Source organism: Castanea sativa, chromosome 2 (genome assembly GCF_040712315.1).
Source record: "Castanea sativa cultivar Marrone di Chiusa Pesio chromosome 2, ASM4071231v1".
NCBI classification, from domain to species: Eukaryota; Viridiplantae; Streptophyta; class Magnoliopsida; order Fagales; family Fagaceae; genus Castanea; species Castanea sativa.
This window is the reverse complement of record NC_134014.1, coordinates 50,447,671-50,471,943: the sequence shown is the minus strand read 5'-3', so window position 1 is coordinate 50,471,943 and position 24,273 is coordinate 50,447,671. Positions and strand designations below refer to the sequence as shown.

General features: G+C 34.1%; 3 protein-coding genes and 1 non-coding gene across 4 annotated transcripts; 2 read left to right on the top strand and 2 right to left on the bottom strand.

Moving 5' to 3' along the window:
* Positions 1-2,288: 2,288 nt before the first annotated feature.
* LOC142623862 (uncharacterized) lies at positions 2,289-6,168 on the top strand. The gene is made up of 4 exons (XM_075797339.1): positions 2,289-3,003; positions 4,760-4,852; positions 5,600-5,667; positions 5,862-6,168. The coding sequence occupies exons 1-4, from the start codon at positions 2,377-2,379 to the stop codon at positions 6,019-6,021; spliced, it is 948 nt and encodes a 315-aa protein (XP_075653454.1). The 5' UTR covers positions 2,289-2,376; the 3' UTR covers positions 6,022-6,168.
* Positions 6,169-8,620: 2,452 nt separating this feature from the next.
* Positions 8,621-10,228, bottom strand: LOC142625901 (uncharacterized). Its single transcript, XM_075799650.1, has 2 exons — positions 9,237-10,228; positions 8,621-8,811 (listed from the first exon to the last, which is right to left on the bottom strand). The coding sequence occupies exons 1-2, from the start codon at positions 10,093-10,095 to the stop codon at positions 8,759-8,761; spliced, it is 912 nt and encodes a 303-aa protein (XP_075655765.1). The 5' UTR covers positions 10,096-10,228; the 3' UTR covers positions 8,621-8,758.
* Positions 10,229-10,985: 757 nt separating this feature from the next.
* On the bottom strand, positions 10,986-11,073 carry TRNAY-GUA (transfer RNA tyrosine (anticodon GUA)). Its single transcript is given in 2 exon segments — positions 10,986-11,021; positions 11,037-11,073. It is a non-coding gene; the product is annotated as a tRNA-Tyr (tRNA).
* A 3,279-nt stretch (positions 11,074-14,352) lies between these two features.
* LOC142625549 (chaperone protein dnaJ A6, chloroplastic-like) lies at positions 14,353-23,308 on the top strand. The gene is made up of 8 exons (XM_075799181.1): positions 14,353-14,533; positions 16,222-16,379; positions 17,966-18,107; positions 18,289-18,346; positions 19,739-19,781; positions 21,750-21,798; positions 21,892-21,969; positions 22,060-23,308. The coding sequence occupies exons 2-8, from the start codon at positions 16,273-16,275 to the stop codon at positions 22,891-22,893; spliced, it is 1,311 nt and encodes a 436-aa protein (XP_075655296.1). The 5' UTR covers positions 14,353-14,533; positions 16,222-16,272; the 3' UTR covers positions 22,894-23,308.
* Positions 23,309-24,273: the final 965 nt, after the last annotated feature.

The window sequence follows — 24,273 nt, the reverse complement described above, 5'->3', positions numbered from 1 at the left end:
CAAGGACATTAGTTAAAAAAATATTATGAAAATTTTTTTATGAGGGAAAAAAAACAATTAATTGATTGGACCCCTCCTTTTGTATTTTTTTTCCTAATATATTTTTATTCACTAAAATAAAAGAGAAATGCTATGTCCATAATATTTTCACAACAAATTCTAAGTGGCAGGTTGTTGCTGGTTGTTATTGTTAGAGTAAAAAGGTAATCTCAGTGGTAGGTTCAAATTTGAACTAATAACAATTAACCACCTATGATTTGTAAAAATATTGTGGACATAACACCTCTCTAAATAAAAAAACTTATGATAACAGAATGACACGCAAGAATAGGACAACATTTGTCATTTTTAATCAGAGACGGAACTATTCAAGGGCAGAGGGGGGCCAGTGCGCCCCCCCCCCCCCACCACCCCCAACCTTTGGAAAAAAAAAATAGTATGTGTATTAACAAAAAGAGTTTTATTCTGGATGTTAAATTTATATTCTTGGTCCCTCTCCCCAAAAAGTTTACAAATTGACCCAAGAAATCCAACAAATAGATAACAAGCAAAATCTATAGAAAAAATGCATGAATACATATAATAAGAAAAAATTTTGGACAAATCATAAATTCGATCTAAGCAAAAACAATAGCAACAAATTAATTACAAATCCTAGCAAAAAAAATCACAAAAACGCAATAACCTTTACCAAATTTCTCCCTCTCACTTGAGAGCTTTATGCCCCTCTCAAATGACTCTACCTTCATAGCCATAGAGACAATTCCTATGCTACATATTGATCGCTTCATCCACACATTAGTTAGACTTTGAAAATATTAAGACGTGCCAATTGACTTGCAAAACTCTTGATTATAAAATCCTATTATTAAAATTTTTCCAAATGAAAAAATACAAATAATAATTAATAAATTAATGCTAATAATGCAATTTTGTCAACTTCTAGTATTAATATACCAATTTTATTAAATCTAAGAACAAACAACTTTAGTCCCCTAAGTTTGAATCCTAGTTCCATCCCTGTATTTAATGGATATATTGTTTTTATTTGTCATTTTTAATGGATATATGGAGATATAACTGATGCCTCAGCCAACTCCCAACTGAAACTTACCCAACAATCCTCATTGTCAACTGTGTAACAAAAACACCAAATTACGCAATTAGTGGCCAAATAGGCAAAATTGCACGTAATAACAAGTAAAAATGATGCCTTGTTTGGCAGTCCCGTGTACGTAATGGAAACGAATAAATTCTGTTCTTCTACTGCACTTCCCAAATTAATATTCGTTATTTATAAGGAGCTTATTAATTAATCTAATCGTTAGGTAATTCAGCAAATGACACGAATATTAGGTAGCCAAACTCCTAATTCAATTAATAAAGGGTAATGGTATTGGACCTATTGGTGGTGAGCACATGGGCTATTTGGTACTACCAGAGTATCATAAATGCATACTTTCACTTCTCACATAACTGTAAGTCCTACTAATTAAATTTATGGTGGGTCTCACAATTCATGTAAGGGTAAGAGTACGCATTTATGATACTTCTAAAGTATTCAATAATTTTCCGAGCACATTTAGTAGGAACTCTCCGCAATGAAATAACACATTTTTTCTTTTCTTTTTACTGAACTTCCGGTAAGTTAGAATAATTTTTCACCTTAATTTCATTTATTATTATTTATTTACATTCATTTAAACATATACCGAGTAAAAATATGGTGAAGCTTGTGTCTTGTGACTTTTTGTACTGGACATGCTATGATTCAAACAAGCAATTAGTTTGGACACATGTCCGCATTGTAGAAATATATAAGTCTAAGAAATAAAAATAGAGCATATATATAGAAAAATTTTAGAGTTACAAATTTTTTATAAATTATATTTACAAATTGTTGATATCGTGAGTAATTATTGGTAAATAAAAAAAAAAATGTTATTAGTGAGTTCAGGCAAGAACAATAAGAAATTGATCATAATAACAGTTTGTAAAAATATTGTAAAATAGTTTATAATTTTAGTATTACACAGGCACACACATACATACATACATACATACATACATACATACATACATACATACATACATACATACATATATATATATATATATATATATATATATATATATATATATATATATATAAAACTTAGGATAGGGTTTTTCTTAGGTTTTTCCACGTGGTTTAATAAAGTCAAAAAAAGAAAAAGTATTAAAAAAGAAAAAAGGAAAAAAATGACCTTACATTTCTACCCTTTAAAACAGTCCTATAATTGTGCCACATTCGTCACCTCTCCTTCACTCGCTCTCTCCACTCTCAAAAACAAAAACACACAAAACACAAAACACTCCTCCTTGCTGTACTTTAAAATGTCAAATTGCTTTAGCATCGCTAAGGCGTTTGAATGGTACCACCGGTACTCCTTCCAGAAGGCGGGGCTGCAGTCGACGACGACGGACCTCGGCGAAGGCACGGTGATGCACTGCTGGGCCCCGAAGGCCCACGACCCATCGAAGCCCAATCTCCTCTTAATCCACGGCATGGGCGCCAACGCAATGTGGCAATGGAACCACTTCATCTCCCATTTCGTTCCCCAATTCAACCTCTACGTCCCGGACCTGGTCTTCTTCGGCGAGTCCCGCTCGACCCGACCCGAGAGGTCCGACGCATTCCAGGCCCAGTGCGTGATGGGCCTCATGGAGGCCCAGGGCGCGAGCAAGAACATGCGCGTGGTCGGAATCAGTTACGGCGGGTTCGTCGCGTACAACATGGCCACGCGGTTCAAGGAGAGCGTGGAGCGCGTGGTGCTTTGCTGCACCGGGGTGTGCATGGAAGACAGAGACATGGAGGAAGGCCTGTTTAAGGTGAAGAGCGTGGACGAGGCCGTTAGTATTCTGTTACCGCAAAATGCGGATAAGATGAGAGAGTTGTTGAGATTAACGTTCGTTAAACCCAATTTGAAGGCCCCATCTTGTATTCTCAACGATTTCATCAATGTAAGTGGGTCCCTTCTCTTTAATCATTTTTGTTTTTTAAATTAGTTTAATATAATACTTTTTGGATTTTGTTTTGATTTTTGGTACGAAATTTGGGGAGCTGTCTCTGTTTTGACATTTTGTTTGTTTGTTTAGGTTTTTTTTTTTTTTTTCTTCTAAATTGTACTTGTACTTTAGACGGCTTGCAATTTATTAGAAACAATAAATAATGCGATCCTTCCTTTCTCTCTCCTGTGATATTGGACTCGTTGCCATCATGATATGCGTCATTATTACTGCGGGTTCAGTGTATTAAACATATTTAACAGAAGTCACACCCTTCATCATTAACTTTTCTAATAGCAAAAAACCCCCCACACTCTCGGCTTAATGCCTACTCATACCCCCTTAGGGTTGGAATAACAAGTAACAACTACGGCTCACTAATTTCCTTTCTTGTAGGTTTGGATCTACGCTAGAATACTCCTATGGTTACTAGGAGTACCTATTAAATGCCATTAACTCATTGAAAATGTTTATTTATTTATTTATGAAAAATGCTAACGAATGCTCTAAGGGTATTAGTTAATAATCCATTTAAAGAAAGTTTTTATGGGAAAATGAAATAAAACAGTTAATATTTTAACAATTTTTTTCATTTCCTATGAAAGTAGTATTAAAGTGATATTTTTTATTTTATTTGGTAAGATTCTCACAAATATCGATAGAAGGGATATATTGACTTGTTTATAATATTGGTATTGGAGGTGTATATATATATATATATATTAAATTGGCTATTACTTATTAGATATGCTCCTCCTAACCCTCAAGCTCTAAGGCTTGGAAAATCAAAGGTCTCTGGGATGAAAAACTTCTCCCTGTGAGAGAGAGTATCGGTAACATGTAATACCTTCCTCTCTTGGATAGAGAGAGGGTAACGGGTATGGCTTCTTTGCTAAGATTTTATTGTGGGCATAAAAGAGAGGCCCTTATCTCCAGAGCCAAGTGGTTCTTTTAAATAACAGGGTTTTAATGCTTTATTGACCATTGCCGACGAAAAGAAAAGGCAGTGACGCAACTAATATCCACTGAGCTGAGTTAGATGACCATGGAAGCAACTGACGCAGTGACACTCCTTTTCACAATGTCTTTATTAGAAATGAGGTAGAGGTGGGGCACTATCAACCATTAGGAATCCTCATTATTATGTTAATTAATACTAGCTTTATCCCCTTATTTAATTTTGTATTATGACGGGACCAAGTGTCATTCCACATCTCAATAATTTTGTTTTGCGCCGTGTTACTTATTATTCAATCAATAAATTTATATGTATGATATCAAAATACAAAAAAAACACTTGATATTTAAGCATGTTATAGACGACATTATAAGTTTTGGGGAGAGTAAATTATACAAGTGGTAACTTGAACCTATCATGATATTTACGTGCCACCAAAGTTGACCTTGGAATACTTTTGTTTGTGCATATAGTATGCATCTCCTGCAACTGGTTTCCTTTGGAGTTATACTCTAAAGCTGTCTCTAAACAGTTTCATTTTTCTGAGTATCTAATATATATCTCAAAGCCTCTAAAATGCTACTTAGCTTATTTGTCTTGATATGATTGTCCAAAATTGTTCTTGTGACATGAAATATTTATTTGGGGGGCAATCCAAAATTGACAGGGATAAGTTGATAATATTTGGCAACAATTCATCTCTAGTTTTAGCTTAATTAAACTTTTTGTGTTGGTAATTGCTTGCACTGGCAGGTGCTGGGTAAAGAACACTATGAAGAGCAGAAAGGATTGATTCACGCGTTACACAAGGATAGGAAATTGTCTGATCTTCCCAAGATAACCCAGGTTATTCCATATTACATGTTATACAATCACCGTAGCTTAGTTTCTGTATATATTTCTTACCTCTTTTCTGAGAATATTTTAGAGGCATATATAAGTAGTGATGTCAATGGGGTGGGGCGGGGTGGGGCCGAAGGATGAAGTCTTTGTTCCTGCTCCGCATGGTTTTGTCTTGCCTCATCCCTGCCCCCCGCATGATGAAGAAACTTTCTCACTCCATCTCTGTCCCTTGGGGCCCTGAGAAGACCTACCCACCCCGTAAAACTCTACTTTTTGTTAATTTGTCCTACAATTAGTACAATTTTTTTAATGAAGCTTATTTCATTAATAAAAATATACTTGAAATTATAATCAAATATATCCCATCAAATCAAATCAATTTTTAGAAAAAATTGAATAATATATCTAAGTGTTTAACAAAACAATCATAAAAAAAAATATATATATATATATCATAGTATAACACATAATAAAATAAAGACAGAAAATCATATTAGGTAGAATAAAATAAGTTAATATTGATATGTTTATTTAAATAGTAAGGTTTTAGGGTATGAAAAATTTACAGTTATAACCCTTAGCAAAGCAGGGCGGGTGGGGTGGGGCGGGGCTAAAATCTTGCCTCATTCCCGCCTCGCCACCTTTGCGTGGTGGGGAATACCCGCGCGGGATGAAGCGGGAGGGGCTGATTAAACGGGGTGGGCAAAAATTGTTATCCCTTTATATAACTTCTTCTTCTTATTCATGCAGCCTTCATTGTTAATCTGGGGAGAAGAAGACCAGGTATTCCCGCTGGAATTGGCACACAGATTAAAAAGGTAGATATGAAGACCTAAATAAGTTCGACAATATCATTCATACTTTGATTTTCTCTAACCTATTTGGGTAGAAAACAGAACCTCTGTGTTGTGTCCTTCAGATCACTTTTACATTCTATTGTCATGTCCTCATCAACCAACTCATGGGTTGTTTTTAAGGTTCGAATTTTGAAATAATCTTCCCCACTATACAGGCATTTGGGTGAGAATGCGGAACTCGTAATCATAAAGAATGCAGGGCATGCAATCAACGTTGAGAAACCCAAAGAGATGTTCAAGCACATAGAGTCTTTTCTCATGGATCTACCTCCACCTAAGCAACATAACCACAACAATGGCCACAAGGTAGACTAAATGGTCTATTTGAAATGGTGTAGAGAATTCAGGAATGTATGATTTCTCAGTTGACTCTACAATTTTATGAAACTTGATTGTGTGGTTTTGTATAAACATGGACGCTATGAGGTTTTCTTAAAAGTACTAATTAGCTATTACTTACTAGTATGATATAATAGAGGTAAGAGGTAGATAAGTGTATATCAATGCAAAAAGTATATTAGCTATTATCGTCACAACTGGAAAGTTAGAGGCTTAGAATCTGATTCCACAACATTTGCAAATGATTTGAGCCTTTTGAATTTCTATTAGAGACTATTGTTGGTCGAGAAGTGATACATTTACAACACTTTCGTAACAAATTTTAGGTGGAGCTAGCAACAACTTTTCCTCTGGGAATTGTTGCGAAAGTATTGTAAAAATTTTGTGAACGTAACATATTACACATTTTATTTATAAAAAAGAAAAGAAAAAGAAATTAAGCTAGATTTTGTCTTGGTTATGGTTGATTAAGTTTTTGGCCTTGTGGTCGTTGGGAACCCCTTCTCGTCCCGTTTTCCCTTTTGCTTTTTCTTTATTTGCCTATCCTATTTTAGGAGTGAATTCAAGATGCAACGATAAGAGCAAAGCCCCACTGAGACTAAACTCTTTAAATAAATAAACTCTTACCAATTCGAGTACGAGACATTCTATTATAAGATGCAGGACCTCTCTTTATCTAGGCGATGGGGGAGTCAGTTATGATTTGGTTTTTTCTCACCTCGCCTTACTTAAGAGGTTTTTTGGCTTTTTAAATCCCCTGCTGTTTCAATTTCGTTAGCTTGGAATTTTGGAAGTTCAAACCGTTTGGCAGCTCCACCAAAACTATCCTTCTCACCAAAACTAAACTCAAAGATCGTAAAATCCCAGTGGAAGTGGAGTGTGACATTTGTGGGGAAGTTGAAACAGCTGGACATGTGTTTTGGGGCTGTGAACTTGCGACTGCGGTGTGGTAAATGGCGAACCTCAAAGCTCCGGGCCTCACTGCCATTGCTCCAAAATTTCTGGACTTGTTTTGGTGCATTAAAGAGGCCAAACCCAGCCAAGGCCTTGACACCTTCGCAGCATTGGCATGGTCCATTTGGAACAACCGTAATGCTGTTCGGCATGGGGAGACTGGCAGAACTGCTTTGCAGATTTTTGAAGCATCACGGGCCTTCCTAAATGAGTTCCAAAGCTTCTCTGTGATTCCACACCCTCCTCGCCCCCATGGCCTTGGCTTTTGGAAACCCCCTCCTCTTGGATGGTACAAGGTCAACGTGGATGGTGCTGTTTTTAAAGAACTTGGACACTGTGGGATTGGGGTGGTGGTTCGAAATGACAAGGGACAGATTATGGGAGCTCTCAGCAAACTACTTCCATATCCACTTGGTGCCCTCGAGACCGAAGCTAAAGCTGCTGAGATTGGCACGATTTTTGCTTGGGAGCTGGGCCTTAGAGAGATCATTCTTGAGGGGGACTCCCAAACTGTCATGGCTGCCATTGCTAACCATGATTCGGGCCCAATCCAAGTTCATCATTTAATTGTTGGCATAAAGTCATGGGAATCCAAGTTCAGCACATGGAAATCCTCCTTTACTCGCAGAGACGGGAACAAGGCAGCTCACCAAATGGCCAAATATGCCAAACACATATCTGACTGTATTATTGGGGTGGAGGCCGGATACTCCCCCTGTTATTGCTTCTCAAATTCTAAATGATGTAACTGTTTTGGGTTTAAATCCCATTCAATGAAAGCGCTTTAGCATCCCTTTCAAAAAAAAAAAAAAAAGTTTGGAAGTTCAAGACTTCAAGTGGTTACAATTTAAACAATGCTAGAAACACAATTTTTCACAACTTGGGATGATAAGTTGTGATTCTTACATTACTTCTGTATCATGTATTAATCATAATATTTCTTTTCTTACAGAAACTATCAATCATAATATTTGATTATATGTTAAGCAAAGTCTTTTGAATAGCTTTTTAGCTTATTTGTTGATACTGTTCACATACATCAATTTTGTATCTTCTTTTTTATGGTATAATTATATTTCAATTACTTTTTAAAAAATAAATAGATAAGGTTTAGGGGAAATAAAGAGACTAAATTCTCTTATGCCACATTACCAAAAAGAAAAGGCACTTACGCGACATTAACAATGAAAAAAGCTAGTAGAAAATTTGGAGTCAGCGGTGGTAACGGTTACGTTGGAATGTAGCAATTATTCCACGCGTATGGTTCACATTCATCCATAGGAGATGCTTGAGCGTTAACTGCCTTTATTCCTTTTCTTTTTACCACTTTGCACGCCAAAAACTACTTCAGACACGTCAAAGTCGCACTAAAACTTAGAGTATCTCCAATAGATTAAGTAAAGTAAAATAATCTTTATAACGGAGAATGAAACCAAAATAGTTCTCCAATAGCTTCTTTAAAACTCAAAAAGTTTTTTGTTAATGAACAATCATTCTCCAAACCTAATGTGTTACTGTTTATTAGTAAAAGAATAAAACATAATAAAAAATTAGCAAAGAAATGAGTGAGGATAGGTATGGGAATATGTGTGTTAAAATATGAAGAAATAATATTTAAATGAGATAGATAAATAATAGAGAATTTGTTGAAAGATGTATTTAAAAAAGTAGGTAGGTAAAAGATAAATGTCACTGTCCACTGTTCAAACAGTACAAAAATATAGAGATATTACTAAAGATGCTTTTATTGTCTCATCGATCAAGTTACTAAGCAGAAGATTAGGCCTGCCAAAAACCCGAACCAAATTTTCCCTGCAACATTATGAAAGATAAATAAGAAACAAAGAAATCACGGACTCAGATCCACTTGAGAATAACATAAAAGCAAACTTTTAGTTAATTAAGCTACACTCTGCATCTAGCTATAGCCTATCTATTTTTTATGTTTCAAATGCGATTTTATCTAATTGCAGAATAGCTGCTAGAGCCTTTTCCCTTGTTGTTGCATACTGTAAAGTGGACACACACACCATACACACAACACTTGTAAATCATGTGTTTCACAATTTTAGCTTACGAGGCACATACTCACTATGTGCAATTAACAGCGCAATTAGCAAATTCTGCTATGAATAGCAAAAAGCTTAACATAGTAGGTTTGCTTCAAGGCTAAGCACCTAGTGCACTGAATAAAGCAATAATGACAATTTAAAAAAAGAAAAGAAAAGAAAAACTACCTGTTGGAAAAGAAGCAGTGCTCCAATATTGCTCCTCGATCTGACCGTATAATTTATTATTGTAGCAATCCACTGTTGTATTATATCCATTCTTACAAACACAGACAAACGAATTGCTTGGTGGCGCATACCCACAAATACCATCACTCATCTCGCATGAGTTACATTTGCTGCCAATAACGCTATTATCCAATTCGTCATTGACATATTTCAAGGCCACCCCATATTCCCAATGTGAAGGGTTAGTTGGATAGTCTCCTAATGACACCACAGACGAGTACCCATCACACTTTAATTCATCCAATTCCAATTCTCCTTTACCATTAAAGTTCGCCGGCGCGTACACGCAACACGTGTTCGTAGGCGGGAACAACGGCAAGCCGAGGGAGACGACGGCTGGGCACGTGTAGAGTGAATCACAGAGGTGAACGCTTGAGGGGTCACATATGGGGGTGCTCTTTAGGGTTAAGGAAGACGTAGGGGATGTGCATGAAATGAGAATGAAAGTTGATGGGCCTAGCTGAAATGGGCTGGACCAGTCTAGGCCCAAATTGGAGGAGTGGTGCATGGATGAGCATGTTGACATTTCTTGGGGGCTTATGGTTAGAGAGGAAGTTTTGTAGTCTATGGAGGTGATTGGGTATGAGCCAGTGTGGGTGGCGAGGAGGAGCTGGTCTCCGCTGGGTGTACAGGTTACATAGGGCTGGAACCGTGGTGAGCCGCAGCCGGAGCCGGAACCAAAAGGGTACTTGATTTGGAGGGAGCCGCAGGAGCTTTGACATGTTGGGTTTGGAGCTATGGTTAGCTTTGGTGTGAATAGAATTATCACGAGGAAGAGAAGGAGAAGGTGGACATCCATATTGGCTTGATTAATTTGATTGATCACTTTCTCTGTATGGCTCTCTCTTTTCTGATGAGGGAAAGTGGTGGATGGTTTAGCCTAGTTGTGTTAGTTACAGGTGTGAACACATTTCAAGAATATAACAAGCGCACCAACCACAAAAAGAACCATGAGCCACAAAATGAGTAGAAAGTTTTCTTTATCTCTTCTCAAACTTTTTCATTTATTCTGTTTTTTCTTTTGACTGTTTGGATTGTTGCACATCTTCAATTAACTAGAAATTGCTTTTTTGTATGCTTGATTTATTAAAGGGTAATAATGGTTGCACATAACGCTTATATTTTTAAAATAAAAAGTGTGAGTTAAAGTCATATTTTCTATTTATAAAAATATTATACACATTGTGTGTAATACTACTCTTTATCAAATATGACTCTCAAGTGGTTCAATAAATCATGTGCCTTAGCTAATTATGATTTATGGATTATAATAAAGCTTCAACTCCCCACCACCCCCAACCCCTTTTTCTTCTCTCTCTAACAAAGCTTTAATCCCTCTTACTTTGCCTAATGGGAGTATTTTGTAGTTTGGTTTCTAGCTGGCAAGCAAAACACAAACCAAAAATTGGAATCAAATTAATATCCTTATTGCAAACTAGTTCGAATATATTCTATATGTAATGGTTATTAGTTATTACAATGTCCATTCACCTTTGATTTAATTAACACATTAAAGCATTGGCTTCTTCCTCATGTTATTATCAAAAAACACATATTAAAGCATGGCATGTATACTAAAGGTAAAGGCATAAAGGCTCAGTGGAAAAAAGTAAAGAAAGGCATAAAGTATTTGTGTGAAAGTAAGGGGAAAACTTCAAGAGAAAGATTTAAAAATTAAAAAAGAAAAAATCCGACCTGCCGGATTCGAACCAGCGACCTAAGGATGACAATTGTTTACAACTACAGTCCTCCGCTCTACCAACTGAGCTAAGGTCGGTTGTTGGTAGTTCTGTACATATTTTATTAATAAAGGTTCTATTTAGGTAAAATGACCAAAATATGCATGCATGAGTTAATCTTGGGGACACCGACTCTATAAATTAGCAGTTATCACTTAAAATAAGTTCAAAGGATTCTAAAAAAAAAAAAACTTAAAGTAAGTTCAAAGAGTAGGCTAATTATTACATAAAGACCAAGACTTAGGTTATGTTTCTTATATTCCCCTTTTAAAATTTTGCAATGTGGATTTTTTCTCATGAAATGAAAGTGTATTTTTTAATTAAGTAATTATATGGTTGAATCTTAAGTGGAGAATCTAAGATGATGACTGATGTAACAAGTCGTTAACGGTTAATCAATTATCACTTACAATTTTATATATATATATATCTTTTTTTTTTTTTTTTTTGGGTTTAAAAGTGTAAAGGTATTAGATGATTCAATGGGAAGAGGTCTTATACTTCCAACTGAAAAACCAAATAGTTGGACAGGGGTGGTGTTGAATTGTTTTTGATGTAACTGTCCAGAGAGAGGGTTAAGACAAAAGAGAGCAAACTCAAATTCCAACTAGCCTCGAATAAGACCTCGGCCAATTATCCTCACCTCTATTCAAAGAGAAAATATATCTTGTTACGGGTGTATGTTTCTCTCCTCTCACAGCTGGTGGGACCCACAGTTAATGGGTCTCACTAGCTTGTGAGAGGGAGAAAGCATGCACCCGTAACAAGGTGTACTTCCTCCTATTCAAAGGGCCTTCTAAGCTATAACTTCTAAACAGCTTCTAACGCTACGCTCATAGGAATAACAAAAAAAAGGGTCTTTTAATTTATTTTTAGGGCCATAGCTAGCTAGAAAGACACGTTTATGGTGTTTTAAAATCTTGTTAAATTTTTCTTCGAAAAATAATGATGCAATTGCAAAGAGTTATAATTTTTTTAAAATCTTTTATGATTGACCTCACAAATTTTCCCAGTTCGTTTAGTTATATAAATATTTCAAGTAATGCATGTCAAACTTTTAAAAAAAAGTCCTAGTATGCCACTCACTCATTACTTATCACTATTCCGATCATTATTTTTTATTTTTTAATATGTTATGGTGTCTGATACAACAAGTCACTTAATAAACTTTTTTTTTTAATTGGATCAATGGAAGATAAGCAAAGTTGAGTAAGAATGTGTTTGGATCCATGTTTTATTGCTACGTTTTAAGTCTACTGCATTTTAAGTTTTTTTTTTTTTTTTTTCTTCCAGCACATGAACAGTAACAAGTACTGTTCATGCACATGGAGTTACTGTGCGGGAGACTAGAGGTACTATTTATGCACTATTCACTCACTGTTCATGGGACCCACAAGCATTTTTTCAAAAAAATAAAAAAGGGTCCTACAATATTATCACACATTTAAAAATTATCTTACTACAGTGTTTTCAATTTTCAGCAATAAGTTCTATCCAAACAGACCCTAAATAAAATTTGAGATCTAAGGTGATAATCTTAATGTGCATTTTTATATTTAAATATAAATTAAATAATACTTAGTTTAAAGTTCTATATATAAAAAATTAAAAAACCATTATTCTTACTTTTTAATAAGACTAATCCACTTATTAATGGTGATTGAGTTGAATTTCCTCATTCAAGCAAAAAATCAAAATCAAAATCAAATCTCTCTCTCTCTCTCTCTCTCCTAAATGCTAAACGGAAAAAATAGGAAATGTTTCCATATTTGGGGTATGTTTTGTGAATGAAAATTATTATTCTTATAATTATTTGGTATTACAATAAAAATATGAATGCTTTTTAGTTCGAGTAAAACAAAAGGAAAAATATGTTTTTAGTATATTTTTAGGATTGCAACCAAACACAAAAAAAAAAGAGTCAAATTTTGAACAATGTTTTTCTATCAAAACAAGTGGAATGCTACAAACACAATAAGCGAGAGAAATAATTTTGAATATTAATTTTCTCCATAAAAGAGATTGAGCAATATTATTGAACCTAGAGTTGAAAACAAACTGAGCCTAGCCAAACAAAGTATTTAAGGTTCATAATTTGTTCATTTTCTTTTCCAATATATATATATATATATATATATATATATATATATATATATATATAGTAAACACCAAAACTAGCAAATTTTATATCCCTTCAAAATTTTATTTTAATAATAATAACAACTAAATTACAGATGAAAGTATATAACTTGAGTTAATTAAGTAGTATAATTTTCATTTATGAACTTACAAAATTCACCAACTTTATATGGTTAAAAACTACATTAATTTTTACAACTAAAAATACCATTCATATTATCAATAATTTATCAATAATATGTTCATATCTTATGAGTTTAGTTAAAAAACTGTATAATTATTTATGAAGTTCATGTAAATATAGAAACATATAATATTATATACACTTATCTTGAATGTGATGCTTGTATGCTTGAATTTATTGATTAGCATAAATCTTTGTGTATACAATTTAATAAAAACTAGGTCCTTTCTCGAGCCACACATCAAAGTTTACAAGAGCTCGGACTATTTAGTTTAGTATTATATTTACTTTATTACAAGAGGTGGTATCTCATATTATAGTCATATATGTAACAAATCACTTACAATACAATACTTGGGTCACAACTTTCTCATTTTTGAGTCTAACTTGTTTATTAAATAAAATTACACATAACAACTTTGCTACAAACTTAATTTTTTTGAATTTGGTGTAGTGGCAAGATTAAGTCATGGATAATTACTTTCACATAGATCATTAACACCATTTTTATTTATTGTAATCACAAGCTACTACTTCAACCATCAATAGCCTCATAGATCGATTAACACCTTTAATATTTTCAAAATATCTAGATTTATTGTAACTATAGAATTATTAAAAATAAAAAAACCCACCTCTTCAAGCAATTGTCAAAAAAACAGTTGTCACTATACTAATTATTCTATAAACCAAAACAAGCTTCTTTGGTATCACTAGTTCACAACAGAAATAATTTGCAAAAATCTTTTACATCTCTATTATTCTATTTTACAACCAGCAGAGAAAATATCATAAAGTTAGACCTGTCCACCTCAGGTCCAATAAAATATCAGCATTTTGACAGACTAGTCTGAGAGAAGTCAGATCTCCAACCCAAGATCACAATCGAACGGTGGAGAAGCCGTAGAAACACGAAACAACTAGGTCGCAGAAAGCAACACATTAAAACCCAAAACCCAACCCCATTGAAATGACAATATTATCACTATCAGCCTTATTTTGGTCTCCAATTAGAGCTCTCTAGAGCCTCATCTTCCTCCTCTGCAACCAAAACCCCCACACACTCTTTCCCTCTCATTTCACTTCACTTCTCACAGAGAGAGAGAGAGAGAGAGAGAGGCTGTGACCTAAGAGCTGCTGAGATTCAACGAAACAAAGAGCGAAGCCAAACACAGGTTCGTCTTCCATTTGCAGCTTCGAATAAATGCCCTAATTTCTTCTACACTGCTTTACTGCTCACGAAAAGTTCGCGACTTCGAATAAATGCTTTGCGTTTTTTTTCTGTTTTGTATTGTCTTGTGTTGTATTGCTTGAATTGGATTGATGTCGATATGCTTGTTCTTTGAATTGAGGAACGATATGCTGCTTCGTGTTGTCATTGTTTTTGTGTTCAATTAGTTGTTTGGTTCTGTTAATGGTGGATGTGAAATGAAACCCTAGTGGATAAGGACTTTTGGCGTAGTTTGAAATGGAAAATTTCTTTGAGAATGATAACTAAGCAGGAGTTTTTAGTTCTTAGTAGGTGGAGGACACTCATAGAGTTAGTTCTTTGAGAGAAATATGTGTTAAGACCCTGTTTCGATGCACTTTGTTGTTTATGGGAGGGAGCTGGTACTCGAAAATGGAGGAAATTGACGGTACTGAATGACTGGGAAATGTAGTTATACATTGTGCGAGTGTGTTAGGTCACTCATTAAGTTTGAAGTAAAGTAGATTTTGATTTGGGGGATGTTAATGCCATTGTGTATAGAGTAACGGAGTGTTTGCTGTTAAGAGAAGAAAAAGAAAAGTGTTTTGAAGTTGAGGAACGAAGATTAATGAGTTGCAGCAGCTCAACTCAGATTGGACTGTTTCCAAGTTCTGTAGACAGTATATAACCCTGTGATACCATAAACTTGCCAAATATCTTGGGTTTCAGAAGTTAGATTTCAATTGTAGCCCATGGTTCTTAGCTTTTGAATCTGGATGAGCTGAAAAAGAAAAATCAGTGTATTGCTGTAAACATATGCTGCTAGTCTATTTATTATGAAGACTTATATTGCACTTCCTAAATGATAAAATAAAAGGTCACGTCTATCTGCTGCCTTTCTAATCTTGTCCAAATCATGAAGTCAGAGATGTGTTCCACTTCATAGGAAACCAGGGATTGCATCCCAAAAGTTTAGGTGTGGGATTAATGACTCGTCAAATCTTGCTCATTTTGAGTAAATATGTCAACCCAGGGAGCTCACCTACCAATCTTACCCTCTTTCAATGTAAACCAGATGGCAGCAGAAGTATCCTTTGTTGAAGATGCTTTCTGACATACCCAAAAATTTAATTTTTTTTTAAAATTAATAAAAAAAATTTGGTACAACAAGAAATTTTAGTAAATTATTGTTCAACCATTCATTACCTTTTGACTTGTGCTAAATCATTTTTTTTCCTTAAAAAATTTTATGTGCTTGAATAAACTTATGAACTCTTCTGCTCTTGTGTTTGTGCTCTCTCTTTAAGCTCTTTGACTGGGAACAATATTTTACACATGTTCATTTGCAATTTGAGTTTTTAAAATTGTATAAAGAGTAAAGAAATTGGTCGTAGTGAGTCTCATGAATGTGTGCCATGTATTGATATGCTTATTGAGCAAGCAAACCGTGCTGCACAAGTCCTTGCATGTCCAAACTTCTATATGGGGCCATTTAAGGGGGCTGTGTTGCCTACATAATCATGCTGGGGATTATATATCCTTTAGTCCTTTCTTGAGCTTAATCCATTAAATCAAATTTTTTTTTTCTCAAATTAGAGGCTCTCATTAACCAGTATAGCTTCTTTTGTTGTATTATAAACTAATATCCTGATTTATATGTTTTTCTCTTGGCAGAAGTTCATCAGGCATAAACTCATAATTAGTTCTTTTTAGCCAACAATATTGATGGCAATTTCACCTTGTGGAAGCACGTGGGTTGCTCAATGGGGAATTCGCCCTCAGTGTATGCTGAGATCTTATGTCACAAACAAGATTCCAACATCCCGAAATTGGTGAGTATCAGTCTATATGTCTAAGTTATCATCAATAGATTATACTTCCTAGATAATTGGATTGTATAGAAACTCCTTTCTTATTATATTTCTTCAAAAGTAGCTTAAATGGCACCCTCTTCCCTTGCAAGTGCAAGGTGGAGTATGAGATCATGGTTCAAGAGCAACTAGGTTCATGTGTAACATACCAATTAAAAAAAGAATTTAAATGTTAAGGTTCTGCTACAAAATAGAAGAAACGTACTAGGCTACTTGCTAAGTGCGAATACAAGTTGTCACTCTTAACATCCCTAAAGTGTGAAGCAATACTTGCAGCTAATCTGAAGAGAATTTGAGTATGTGATGTGCTGATGAAAATTAATTACACACTCCTAATTTTACATAGAAATTGTCATAATTGATATTCTCCTTCATAAAATCTTGTAGTCTTAAAGTCTTCTTAGAATCTTCACAAAGAGTTCTTCGAAGAATAATGAAGGAGTTCTAGATGCACCATTAAAGTTAGCACAAAGGAATGTAGTAATTGAATCTTCGTGTTTTTGGTCATACACTTGTATTAGTTTAGCTGAACCATACCTTGGTGATTTGATAAACTAGTGCAAAACTTATTCTTGTAAAAAAATTATTTTGACCTTCCACCTTTCCTTTAAGCAGACAAGCCATCTGTTTGTAGGGCAAGGCTTTCAAAGAGTAGCTTACTAGGAATTGCGGTTCAATCCAAGATCCAGCATCTACTTTGCAGGAGTACCAATGAAAAGGATCCTAGTTGTTTCTATAGGTTTGGATTTAGGATCGTTTAGATCTCCCTAATGAATTGACTCTCTCGAGGGAATGAACATGACACAATAAATTTTAGGACTTGGACACCTACTCTCTTGTATCTACTTCCATGGAGAGAGAGAGAGAGAGAGAGAGAGAGAGAGAGAGGAACGCATGAGGTTGGATTGAGATAATTATGTAACACTTAGTGTTATGACCCAAGGAAAAGTGCTAGCCACATCTACGTTATATTCCAAAAGGACTAGTCTAGTCACAATTGAGACTCTTTGTACACTCAAAATTATCTCATTTTTATTTATTTATTTTTAAATTTAATTTTTAAGTCATATATTTGACTTGTATAAATTTGGAGTGTTTTGACTGCAGCAATGAAGAGATAATAACGGAAGCTGAGTTGTTGAGTGATAATTGCTTGTATGTTAGAATGAGGATCAGCTTGTTTTCTGTGTGATTATCCCGGTGTGTGTTTTATAGCTGTTTGATCTCTCTCTCTCTCTCTCTCTCTCTGTGAGACTCTTGTTTGAATTTGATGTGATTTTAATTTTCGTGGAGATTTATTGTTTGGGTTTAGTGTCAGATATTGGTGGCTTATTGTGATGGAAATTGAGTATTGGCATGCTCTCTGATATTTATATCTGGCTGTTAATATATATATACTTTAAAATTTACTTAGTATTTGTTTTCCATGTACATTTAGTCATCTCTTCAAATAAAATTTTATTTACTTGTCAGAAAAATGTTACCTAGATTTTCAGATCTGGTAAACTGTGGAAATGTTTGATGTGCTTATATCAACTTCTTTGCAGTACTACAACCAGTATAAGCTTTTTATCAGCACCAAGTTCAAGCTTATTTTCTCGAGGTTCCTTCCCTATGCTATCATATCCAGGGTCATCTCAAACTTCACATCGCCGTAGGGGTGCACGTTTCACAGTTAGAGCAGATTCTGTGAGTGTAAAATTGTTTTGTTTTTTCTTCAAAATGATAGTTGGGGCTCAATGGTTCAAAATTTTATTTTTATTTAAAAAATAGGGTATCTGTGTTTCCTTATTTATTTATTTAACTTTTATTAGAAGGAATGCTCTATTTTACTTATCAGATTAAGGTACTAATATCTTTTTATGTACAGGATTTCTATTCTCTTCTTGGGGTGTCAAGAAATGCCAGTAAATCTGAAATTAAAAGCGGTATATACACTTTTTACTTTTTTGGCATATTGTTCTATGAACTTCTTTGCTTTTAAGTTCTTGCTTGAATAGTTGCTAATTCATCCTTGCAATGGTTATACAAGTTTTCACTTAATGGCTTTAAGATTAACTGTATGCAGAGAGATCAGACCAATTAGAGTAGACTTCTCCATGTTTATTAGCTAAGCAAATACTTCAATATTATGCCATGCAACTCATTACCATCTTATCCCTACCCTTATTGATTTGACTGATGTTGCTTTGGAGTTGTTTATGGAGTTTGGCTTCCCCTCCCCATTTTTTTTTTCTTTTTTTGAAAAAGGGGAATACCATTTTCTAGTAACTAAACTTGTTGATAATTTCTGGGGATCATCCAGTGCTCTGAGATTGAAAAAAGGGCATTAGGGTATTGTATGAGATGGTTGGAGACTGAAACTGCCAAAGTAGTATTAGGTCAGATATAAATGTTTATGTGACACAGTCAGAACCTCCTTTTGACACCTCAACTTTATGCCTGACTTAATGATGAAAGCAATTGGCTGTGCACCTCAACATTTGAGCCCTTTCGGTCTTAAGTTGTTAAGTATTTTATTTGCTTTATGATTTTTACTTTTTCTCCCTTGTAAATATTTAATGAAGTGAAAAGCAATACCTTCCACTAGATCTGGTGCCCAGAATGTTGTAGAATCTGAGAGTGATTGTGTTGTTAATGCACATGTAAAATTGCATTTGAGATTTTGTATTAGTTTGATGAATGGGAAACAGTTTTGGATGGGTTTTATTAATTGAGCCTTTTGGATGAGTTTCAACTCCAGAATGTAAAACCTCCAGAATGGAGACACTTCAAACTGATATATTAGTTACAACTTATTTGGATATTAAATATGGGTTTCTGATCCAACATTTTCTTTTTGAAGATTAAAAGGTCTCCAAAAAAGTTACTTATCACAAGAAAAAGAAAAAAAAGCTTCCAAAAAGTAACATTTATGCCTTATGTGGTGTGTTTGGAGAGAAAGAAATGCTCAAAGCTTCAGAGGTTGTTGAAATTGGTCCTGGACTTTGAAGCTTTTGCTACTGAAGACCTTATATGATTTGAGGGCTGCCCGCACATATTTTTCTTTATCTAATTTATTTGGTGTATCTTTTGTTTACTTCCCATGTACATTGCACATCGGTTGTGCCTCTTTTCTGCATATATATATATAGGACAACTGCAAGAGTGTATGAAAGATTTTATTTCAATTATTTCAAATGGAACTCAAGGATACATGCACGATTGTTTGATTTGTGATGACCAAATTGAAATATATATTGTTATTGAATTCTGATTTTTAACATTACATGTTCGATTGACTAATGTTTTAATATTCCTCCTATGCTTTCACTTTTCAGCTTATCGGAAGCTTGCTAGGAGTTATCACCCAGATGTGAACAAGTGAGTCCTTTCTCTTCTTCTTTTTTCTTTGTCCTTTGGCAATGTATGCTCAGGATAGGTTTCTGTTATAAGTGAATTGCTTATTGGTTTTGTAAGATATGAACTATTTGTACTAGGTCATTTTTCATTTGAGAATCTGTTGCACATGTTTGTTATTAGATTTTAGGTGTTATTTTGCAAGCAAGGTTTCCAAGCGGGCTTCGATTTTTTTTTTTTTGTTGTTGTTGAATATATATAACTATTGCATGCATCAACGTATTAAATAACTATGGCATTTTGATATTTGAGTCAGTCTTTTGAGTTTTATATATGATGAGGCCCATGTCAAAGTTACACAACTTGACTGAGGTAGAATTGATAATTAGGCAAGATTCAGTGGTTTAATTGTTTGGTTTTGTCTTCCAAAGATTAAAGGGGAGTTGGCTTTTGGGATTTGTTCTGATACATTTTAAGTAGGGGAGGGAGATTCCAACCCTGAACATTTGTAAATGACTTAGGGGTCATTGCTGCTTTTGGGATTTGTACAAATGTGATAAAGGCCCATCCATTTTGAGGTTGGCCAAACCTCTAAAACTCAGCTCAAACAAAAATAAAGGCCAAGACCTGATTTCCCAACATCTATATATATAATAATAGGTAAAGCTAAGAGAAAATTCAATTAGATTTCAAATTGGAATTCAATTAGAGTCTAATTTTAGCGCTATGTGTTCCATCTAATCTAAGTTTTTAAATTTTTGTGCCAAGTGAGTTAATTCAATGTAAAAATTGGATTTAAAATAGAGTTTAATTTTGTGACATGTATCTCATCTAATTTAAGTTTTTTAATTTGTGTGTCAAATGAGTTAATTTAGTGTAAAAAACGAAGAGTCCAATACAAGTAAACCATAAAAAAACATAATTTTTGAATGATTTTATATTTATGAGCATCTTTTTAATTTTTTATTTATATAAAACTAAAAACAATTCAAGTTTATAAGTCATCCAAGTTTTTAAATTTTTGTGCTAAGTGAGTTAGTTCAATGTAAAAATTAGATTTCAATTAGAGTTTAAATTTGCGACATGTGTCTCATCTAATCTAAGTTTTTTAATTTTTGTGTCAAATGAGTTAATTCAGTGTAAAAAACGAGGAGTCCAATATAAGTAAACCATAAAAAAAAATTTGAATGATTTTATATGTATGAGCTTTTTTTTTTTTTTTTCTTATAAAACTAAAAACAATTCAAGTTTATAAGTCATATATATATAGAGGTAAAGTTGAGAGAAAATCTAATTAGATTTTAGCTTGGAATTCAATTAGAGTCTAATTTTGCGTCACGTATCTCATCTAATAAAAAATTTTAAATTTTTGTGCCAAGTTAGTTAATTCAGTGTAAAAATTAGATTTCAATTAGAGTTTAATTTTAAGGCATGTGTTCCATCTAATCAAATTTTTTTAATTTTTGTTTTAGATGAGTTAATTTAATGTAGAAACAAAGAGTCCAATATAAATAAATCATAAAAAACATAATCATTTATCTCGCACTAAATAAAATTAGAGAAAGAGAGTTTATATTTATGAGCATTTTTTTTTGTATAACTAAAAACAATTCAAAACGGATAAGGTAATAGGAATTTTATTGATATAAAAGAATATTGTGTTCACAATGATGAACACTCAGAAAATGAAACAAATACATACAAATCAAAACCTAGAGCTAGCAGATTGATTGGAAGAGGGAGAACATGGGCCTTGTACCAATGAATGGATATGAATTTTTAAAGCTTGACTTCACAGAAGATATGGAAGATAGTACAATAAGTTGTAGGAGCATTAGTAGTAAAAATTTTCTCTATGAAGTTGTTTATATTAGATTATGATTTTAGGTTCATGTTTCTAGTTGCATCAACTTCTTTTTATCCTTGATCTATTTGGTTAATGTTGCATATTTTTGCTTATTTTGTTTGACACTAACCCAAATCATTGTGCAGAGAACCTGGGGCAGAGCAAAAATTCAAGGATATTAGCAATGCATATGAGGTAAAAGTGAAATCTTATGATTCATGATTGAGCTGTGGCAGTTTCAGAGCCACGATCTGAAGTAGTTACTCGATGGTTTTTCTTGTTTTGCAGGTTCTGTCTGATGATGAGAAACGATCCTTATATGACAGATATGGAGAGGCTGGACTTAAAGCTGGTCCAGGCTTTAATGTAAGTAAATATTTCATGAATATGGGAAATATCTAAATTTTTAATCACATCATCTACCTTCTTATGGTTGGACAAACTCTGCTGTTACAGGATTTCAGCAATCCCTTTGATCTGTTTGAGTCGTTATTTGAAGGCATAAATCAGGGGGGAAGACCTTCTAGGAATAGAGCGGTTGATGGTCAGGATGAGTATTACAATCTTGTCTTAAACTTTAAGGAAGCAGTTTTTGGTGTTGAGAAAGAGATTGAGATAAGCCGGCTAGAGAGCTGTGGGACTTGCAATGGTTCAGGTGCTAAACCAGGGACCAATCCATCCAAATGTAGCACTTGTGGTGGGCAAGGACAGGTTGTCTCATCAGCGAGGACCCCATTAGGTGTCTTCCAGCAGGTAATGACCTGCTCTTCTTGTGGTGGGACTGGGGAAATATCCACCCCTTGCAACACATGTTCTGGGGATGGTCGGGTAAGAAGGACAAAACGGATAAGTCTGAAAGTTCCTGCTGGTGTGGACTCTGGTAGCCGTTTAAGGGTCCGAAATGAAGGAAATGCTGGAAGACGAGGTGGGACTCCTGGTGACCTCTTCGTCATTATTGAAGTTATGCCAGACCCTGTCCTTAAACGTGATGACACCAACATTTTGTATACATGCAAGGTTTCCTACATTGATGCGATCTTGGGAACTACAATCAAGGTTCCAACAGTGGATGGTGTGGTTGATTTGAAGATTCCTGCTGGTACCCAACCAAACACGACTCTTGTAATGGCCAAGAAAGGTGTTCCTCTATTGAATAAGAGCAACATGAGGGGCGATCAGTTGGTTCGCGTGCAGGTTGAAATCCCAAAGAGATTGAGCTCTGATGAGAGAAAGCTCATTGAAGAACTCGCTGATCTAAGCAAGGGCAAGACTGCAAGCAGTAGGAGATAGTTGTCTGCGGCATCATTTTGCATTTATCTGTTTATTGCTGATCTCATCAGTTATATTCTCCTTTGTGGGTCCAACTTTGTTGAACCCTTGATGCATATCAAGGGGAATTCAGCAGTTCGCAGGACTCTGGAAAGGGCGAGAGCACTTGTTTGTAGTTGTAGGTAAATTATATTTTGTGATAATTTTTCCCCCACATAAGTTATCTTAAATGACAGGAGGTAGAAAAGGAGGTGAAAATTGAGGATCCATTACTCTTTCATCATCTGTATTTAAACATAGAGCTTATTCTTTGGGCTTGAACATAAATTTCAGCTACATTGTAGTCTTTTTGTGTTTTTATTCCATTTTTTTTGAGGACATTTGATGAATCAAAAAGCATCTTCATAATTGTATCACAATTTTTTAATTTTCAAAATGTTTTTAATTAGTTTTCCTAACCAGGAATGGGGATTATGGTTTGGTTGGTGGTAACTGATGCAATATTTGGGCATCCCAGGGTGAATTAATTAGTAGTGTAGCTGCGTCTTTTATTTATTTTTATGGTGGACAGGCATTTCTTTATGATCATATTTTTCTTTACTAAACCGGATGAGATGTTTCGGATGCATTTTTTTTTTCTTTCCAAATGGCGCCATATCATGGATGTTTTCTTTATGGTGGGAAAGGAACTTTTTATTTATTTATTTATTATTATTATTATTATTATGACAAAATTTAGTTACAAAATTAGTTGTAGTCTAAAGCTACAACCTTATTTGATATATTTTTATTGGAAGTGAATTTTGACAAATCTACAATTGAATTACATTTCCTTCTTATATCTTCTATGCTTGCAAAATTAAAAAAAAAAAAAAATCAATACTATGTTATCAATAAATTGTTTAAATTGCAAGTTTTTTGTGTTCAAAATTATACATAAAATATAAGCTTATAGATCATATTGTAAATAATATCCACTTGACACAAAATTTGATATGTGTATTAAGAGTATAAAGAACACGCAATTCAACAGTTAGATTTTCAAAATATGTAGTAATGTGAATGATATTGGGTAAGGTTGTAGTTTTAGGTTACAACTAATTTTGTAGTTAAACTTTGTCATTATTATTATTATTATTATTATTAAATAAAAAAATTAGTAGCAACTGAAGCAGTTCTTAAATGTTGGAAAAACCAATTTCTTATGTCAAGGAGATCATTCTATTTTAAAGAACTCGTTCACTATATTATTTCAATATTTTGGGTACTTATTTTTATATAGGGATGGATTTACTCTGGAACAGTGTATTTTGTGTTAAAACATTAATCCAACTGATGGTTTCAACTTCCTCAAAAAAAAAGAAAAAAAGAAAAAAAAGAAAAAAAAAAACTGATGGCTTC